Genomic DNA, 6,989 nt, shown 5'->3' with positions numbered 1-6,989 from the left:
AGGCGGAAAGTCCCCCGCCGCGCAGGCTGCGGCCGCGGAAGGGGAGGGGGGACGGCCCGGGGCTCGCTGCAGGGCGCCGCCGAGCACTGCCGAGACGAGCGCGGCATCCTCCCTCCCCGTGACACACACAGGCACGCCGCCGCAAAGTCCTTTGGAACTTTTATTTTGGGGGTTGAAGAAGGTTCTGATCCGTCCTCCCACCCAGACTCCCACCCCAGGATGTGAAGGAACCCAGGGCTCCCACCACCAGCTCTAGGGTCTCCAGCCTGAGAACCCCAGCCCGTGGACGGGAGGGGTAGGAAGGCAGGGTGAAAGGAGTGGGCATCGGCTGGGATCTGGAGCAGGAGCATAATTTGCTCTGGTCAGAAGACGGTGGCCACAGTTGGGGCAAGAGAATCAGTGTGGGCAAAGGTCTGGATGGGGGTAGGTCGGTTGGGGTAGAGTCGGGGCACCACAGCAGCAGAGAACAGTGCAGGCTAGGCAAAGAGGTGATATGGCCTGGGGAGAGGTCAGGGGTCAGGGTCAGAGGTTCCCATTTGGCCAGGTAGGTGCAGTTTGCTCAGGGTCAGGATAGGCTGGTCAAAGGTCAGGGTCATTTAGGGGTGACTGTGTCCAAGTGCAAGCACCTGACCTGACTTGCTGATGAATGAATGCATGAGAGGCCAGAGGTGGGTGCCCTGCTGGACCCAGGGCCCCTGGCCGCCCGGTCTCTGGTCTAGCAGAGGCTGCTGATGTCACTCTTACTGCACCCCCACTTGCAGCAGCTGCTGGAGAGACCTGCCACGACATCGCGGCCACCGCGCAGAGCCCCCGGAGCTCCCTGCCAGCCGGGTTCGCTCCCATAGAAAGCCAGGGGGTTCTTGGTCCGGGCCAACCACTCGCTGGAGGCTACTGCCTCATCCCCCTCACTGTCTGTGTCCGAGTCTGCATCTGGGAAGCGGGAAGATGAAAAGAGTTAGTGCTTGGGACTCAGCTTCTGTCAAACGCACAGTCTGGCTGGCCTAGCTACTTGGATTCTTGTGATGCAGCCTCACAGCCAAAAGTTTTATTCTATTCAGGCCTGGGTTCCAGGTTTGATGGGCAAATTATTCAACCTCACCGAGTTTGCCTTTCCTCTCTTGCCATTTCTCTTCTCCTACTCTTTATTTATTGAGAAACTGATGGTTAAGAACATATGTTTTGGGGGGCACCTGCATGGCTCCCATCGGTTAAGCATCCAGCTCTTGATTCTGGCTCAGGTCATGATCTCAGGGTCATGGGTCAAGCCTCACTCGGTGACGTGGGGAGTCTCCTTGAGGATTCTGTCTCTCCCTCCAGATCTGCCCCTCCCCCCAACTCAGGCTAGTTCTCTCTCTCTCTCTAAGATCAATAAATAAATCTAAATTTAAAAAATAATAAAATGGGGCGCTTAAAAAAAAAAAAAAGAACGTGTGTTTGGGAGCAGAGCTAAGCACCCATCCAGTCTCTCTGAGTTACAATCCTGAGCAAATGAATTTACTTCTCTGACTCTCGGTTCCCTCTGCAAAGTGGGGGTAGTAGTAACTCCTGTCTTCTAGAGTTTTATATGGAGTAGATGAGATCATTAGTACCCATGGAAAAGCCTCGAACAGTGTCTGGCATATGAGAAGCACTCAAAAATAGCACTGATCATTTATTGAGCACCTACTGTGTGCCAGACACAACTTTAAAGGATTTAGTGGATTAACTCCTTTATTCCTCACAACCCCATGAGGTGGGTGCAGCTGTTACCATCCCCAGTTTCCAGACGAGAACCCCGAGACACCATCTGGTGGACTATCTTAACACAAGAAAACCCAGCTATGAAGTTGTAGGGCTGTTACTTGAACCCAGGCAGTGTGTCTTCCAGCTCCTGCCCCTCATGAAACAAGGCCCCCCGCCCCCCGCTTGAGCTCTGACGGAGACCCCCCACCCGGTTTAGATGGTGTCCGAATCTGCTTTGGACTCAGTGTCGTCACTTAACCATCCTGGGAGATTTACAGACTGTGCCTCCTATTTTCAGATAAAAGGGGCTCCGAGAAGGTAATCAACTCGTTAGGAGAGTCACCTGCTAGGTGGCAAAATCTGGCCTTGAGTAGCCCCCTGCTATCTTCCTCAGAGGCTAGAAGGCACTTCTATGTGGGTTTCTAAATGGCGTCTCACCTCACACCCCCATCCCCCATCCTAGGAGTTGTGCAAGCAGCAGCCTTCTTCCTTAAGGTAGGCTCACACTGGGCAGGTGCTCCAGAAATAGCAGCGAGTTCTGTGATGACTAGAGGGTGTGGATGGCTTGCCTCCCCGATCCCAGCTCCACTAACTGGCTCCCCTCACCTCTGCCCAGCTTTGAGGCCTGGGCAAGTTTCCCCAGTTGCATGTAGTAGGACAGGACCCTTCTGCCCCGTCCCTGGCTCTTTGGACCATCCCGTGTTCCATCCACTGTCCACCCACCCGCTGCCCCCACACCCTCCCTTCGCAGCCTCACCTGTAGCTTCAGAGGCCAGGATGTCCGACCGTCTCCACCGGGAGCCCCCGCAGGTGAAGATGACTGCCCGGATGAATTCCCTGCCGCAGAGCTTCACCCCGTAGGGCGATGCTCGGGCCTCAGACGTCAGCCACAGCTCCCCAGCCAGCACCCACACAGTTAGCAGCAGCAGCAGCAGCGGGCGCTTGGCCATGCTGGACAGGACACCTGTGACTCTGGGGCACAGCGAGGCACTTCCCTGGGTGTCTGTGTCTTTGCTGCCTCCTGGCCCCCCAATTTATACATCCTGGCTCCCCCCACCCGTCATGGAGAAGGCAAGTGACCTCCTTTATCTCCTTCAGCAGAGGGGATGCGGGCATGGCCCCCCCCACCCCGACCTTTCCCGTTTCCAGGACCGAGCGATAACCTTTAACCATGGATGGAGTGACGTGGTCCAGCTCACTGTCATCTTCAACGGAGAGGGCGAGAAGGTCTCAGTTCAGCAGAGACCAGGAATTCAGACCCCACCACACTGGAAGACAGGACACAGCCAGACACCCCCCCCCCCCCATAGGGCAAGACCTCCTCTATGAATAATATCAACAATGATAATGAGCATTTCCAAAGTATGGGCTGTGCTGCAAGGCCAGGCACCTCTCAAAGTATTTTATATCTACTCGATTCTCCCAATAACCTCTGATATGGTTCTCAAATTTGAGCAAGCCTCATAATCTCCTGGAGGGCTTGTTAAAACCCTATTTTAAAAGAGGGCTTTAACCTCTTGGGCCCTATTTACAGAGCATCTGAGAATCTGCATTTGCAACACATATCCAGTCCTTGCTTGTGCTGTGGTGGTCCAGAAACCATGCTTTTGAGAGCCACTGGACTCGGAGATTAGGATTAAGATTATTCCCATATTACAGGCAAGGAAACCGAGGCACAGAGTGGTGCTAGAAGGTGCCCAGGCTCAGCTAGTAAAGAGGGCAGGCAGTGGAGATGCAGATTCCAAAAGAGCCATCTGGCTCCAGAATCCATGCCCTCTAATGGAAAGTTTTAAGGATTAAAAAATACTATTATGGAGACAGAGTTTCAATTTTGCAAGATGAAAAGAGTTCTAGAGATGGATGGTGAATGTGCTTGATGTCACTGGGTTTTAAAAATGGTTAAGATGGCAAATTTTATGTGTATTTCTACCACAATTAAAAAATAATAATTTTGGGGTGCCTGGGTGGCTCAATTGTTAAGCATCTGCCTTCGGCTCAGGTCATGATCCTAGGGTCTGGGATTAGAGCCCTGCATTGGGCTCCCTGCTCAGTGAAGCCTGCTTTTACCTCTCTCTATGCCCTTGCTTGTGTTCCCTCCCTTGCTGTGTCTCTCTTTGTCAAATAAATAAATAAAATCTTTTTAAAAAAAAATTTAAAAATGATAATAATAATTTTTAAATGCTTAATTAATATACATAGAGAAGCTGTGATGTGCTGGGAAACGTTTACAACTGGGTTCTCCAGACCAAAAAAAAAAAAAAGACCCTGATTTGTAGCAGTTGTTGATTTCTGGTCAGTTTCAAGCTATCAATGGGATGTCAGTGTGGTCACCAAAGTCCTGAAAAGTTAACCATCAGTTCTCACAGGTTGGAGTCAGCTGGCTCCAGGACACCACAAGAACGTAAAATTTAAGGAATCATAAACAGGACACCCACGATAGCATCACTCAGGTCCGGAAGTAGGAAGTGTCCAGGAGCATAGATACCCCCTGCTGTGTATCCTCTCTGCTCACAACCCCGCCCTCTCCCCAGAGGTAGCCACCATCCTGCCATCAGTCATCACTACTTTGCTTTTCGGTACAATTCTAACACTCACAGGGGGGTGTTACCTGAGACAGATAGTTCTTTGTTTCTTTTTCTTTCCTTTTTTGATTTCCTTTTGTAGTCTAACAATTTGAACTTTTTTTTTTTTTTTTTTTTTTTTTTTAATATTTTATTTATTTATTTGTCAGAGAGAGAGCAAGTGAGAGAGCAAGCACAGGCAGACAGAGTGGAAGGCAGAGTCAGAGGAAGAAGCAGGCTCCCTGCAGAGCAAGGAGCCCGATGTGGGACTCGATCCCAGGACGCTGGGATCATGACCTGAGCCGAAGGCAGCTGCTTAACCAACTGAGCCACCCAGGCATCCCACAATTTGAACTTTTGATCAAAGTGGGACTACACCTAAGGAAAAATGCACCCATCATAAGGGGACACCTGGAGGAATTTTCACAAACCAAACAGACTTTGAAACCATGACTCGGGGCCAGAAAACATTTCCAGCCTCCCACCAAGACAGAGGAATTAATCTTGACCTTTTGGAAAGGGAGCATTTTAGAAGAATTTGTGGACATAGGTTAAAAGTGTAGTAATTGAGAAATGTTTGGGATGAAACATTTTAAGGCTATGAGAAGATTCTGTTTCCTTTAATTTTATTATTTTTTAAAGATTTTTAAAAATTGATGTATTTGACACAGAGAGAGAGAGAGAAAAAGAGAGATCACAAGTAGGCAGAGAGGCTGGCAACGAGAGAGGGGGAGCAGGCTCCCCGCTGAGCAGAGAGCCTGATGCGGGGCTCCATCCCAGGACCCTGGGATCATGACCTGAGCCAAAGGCAGAGGCTTTAACCCACTGAGCCACCCAGGTGCCCCTATTTTATTATTTTTTAAAGAGTTAATTTTTTTTTTCTTTTAAGAGAGAGAGAGTTCACAGGCACAGTGGGGAGGGAGGAGGCACAGAGGTTGAGGGAGGGAGAGAGGACCCCAAGCAGATTCCCCGATGAGTGGGAACCTGACACATCTGGATCCCACAACCCTAAGATCATGAGCTGAGCTGAAATCAAGAAGCAGACCTTTAACGTACTTCCCCACCCAGGCATCCCAATCCCACTTCCATTTAAAGTCTACCCACTGATTTTAGCATTCTGAGGGGATCGTGTGTATAGAAATTATTCCCATGGTGTCCGTTTTGTTTATTAGTAATTTTCCATTGCCCCATTCCTTCTACATGTACCATTATTTATGATTTGGACTTCTGGAAGGAAGAGATGTTCTGTCTCCAGTTATTTGTTTATCCAGTTATTTATTTATGCCAGTATGGACTTGTAAACAGTTATTGTATCCTTTGGATTATAATGCAACACTATTGTTATTTATTTTGTTGCCCAAATTGTTCCAGCTGTGGCCACTGGGAGCTCTTTCAATTGTCCCTTGCTCTAAGCATTTCATTTCATGCAATGTCCTTTTGACATGACTCCACAGTATTTGTCTGATTTTGTTTTTTAGATTTTTAGTGCTTCTTATTGTCTGGCACAATGAGAAATATGGGGCTTGCCTTGTGTTTTCCCTGTCCCAGTCCTAGCTAGAATCAGCCACTTTCCCAAAGAGTCTGGATTCCCTTTATTGGAGAATGGCACTGAAAAGTCAAGATTGGGGTGCTGGCTGTGCTCATCAATACTGGGGATGGGGGATGGGGTGGGCAGGGCATTGTTTCTAGGTCCTCTGAGCTAATAGTGTTCTTTTTTTTTTTTAAATATTGGGGTGGGGAGCTCCTGGGTGGCTCAGTTAGTTAAGCATCTGCCTTCAGCTCAGGTCCTGATCATGGGATCTTGGGATCAAGTCCTGCATCAGGTTTCCTGTTCAGCGGGGAGTCTGCTCCTCTCTCTCTCTCTCTCTGCTCCTCCCTCCCCTGGCCTGTGCTCTCTCCTCTCTCAATCACTTGCTCTCTCAATTGAATAAACAAAATATATATTTTTAAAAATATTTTATTTATTTATTTGACAGAGATCAGAAGTAGGCAGAGAAGCAGGCAGAGAGAGAGAGGAGGAAGCAGGCTCCCTGCCTAGCAGAGAGCCCAACGTGGGGCTCAATCCCAGGACCCTAGGATCACGACCGGAGCCAAAGGCAGAGGCCCCAACCCACTGAGCCACCCAGGCACCCCAATAAATAAAATATTTTTTTAAAGATTTTATTTATTTATCAGAGAGAGAGAGGGGAAGAGAGCGAGCACAGGCAGACAAAATGGCAGGCAGAGGCAGAGGGAGAAGCAGGCTCCCTGCCGAGCAAGGAGCCCGATGTGGGACTCGATCCCAGGACGCTGGGATCATGACCTGAGCCGAAGGCAGCTGCTTAACCAACTGAGCCACCCAGGCGTCCCAATAAATAAAATATTTTAAAAAATAAAAATAAGGGACGTCTGGGTGGCTCAGTTGCCTTCTGCTCAGGTTGTAATCTCAGGGTCCTGGGACTGAGTCCCATGTCCCATTCCTTGGTCAGCAGGGATTCTGCTTCTCCCTCTACCTGCCACTCCCCCTGCTTGTGCTCACTCTCTCTGACAAATAAATAAATGAAACCTTTAAAAAAATAAAAATAATAAAAATACTGGGGTAAGGGCACCTGGGTGGCTCAGTGGATTAAGTGTCTAACTCTTGGTTTAAGTTCAGGTCATGATTTCAGGGTCATGAGATAGAGCCCCACTTTGGGGAGTTCAGCAAGGAGTCTGCTTGTCCCTCTC

General features: G+C 49.3%; 1 protein-coding gene across 1 annotated transcript; it reads right to left on the bottom strand.

The window, feature by feature from the left end:
- Positions 1-173: 173 nt before the first annotated feature.
- On the bottom strand, positions 174-2,707 carry RLN3 (relaxin 3). The gene is made up of 2 exons (XM_032313339.1): positions 2,480-2,707; positions 174-930 (listed from the first exon to the last, which is right to left on the bottom strand). The coding sequence occupies exons 1-2, from the start codon at positions 2,670-2,672 to the stop codon at positions 716-718; spliced, it is 408 nt and encodes a 135-aa protein (XP_032169230.1). The 5' UTR covers positions 2,673-2,707; the 3' UTR covers positions 174-715.
- Between the last annotated feature and the right edge of the window lie 4,282 nt (positions 2,708-6,989).

The sequence above is a fragment of the Mustela erminea genome, chromosome 1, assembly GCF_009829155.1.
Source record: "Mustela erminea isolate mMusErm1 chromosome 1, mMusErm1.Pri, whole genome shotgun sequence".
Taxonomy (NCBI): Eukaryota; Metazoa; Chordata; class Mammalia; order Carnivora; family Mustelidae; genus Mustela; species Mustela erminea.
The sequence above is the reverse complement of the archived record's forward strand: the minus strand, read 5'-3'. Positions and strand labels throughout refer to the sequence as shown.

Coding starts and splice junctions, on each gene's coding strand:
- RLN3 (XM_032313339.1), bottom strand. CDS start 2,672: ATGGCCAAGCGCCCGCTGCTGCTGCTGCTGCTAACTGTGTGGGTGCTG. Junction 931..2,479: donor CCTGGCCTCTGAAGCTACAG/GTGAGGCTGCGA, acceptor CCCGCTTCCCAG/ATGCAGACTCGGACACAGAC.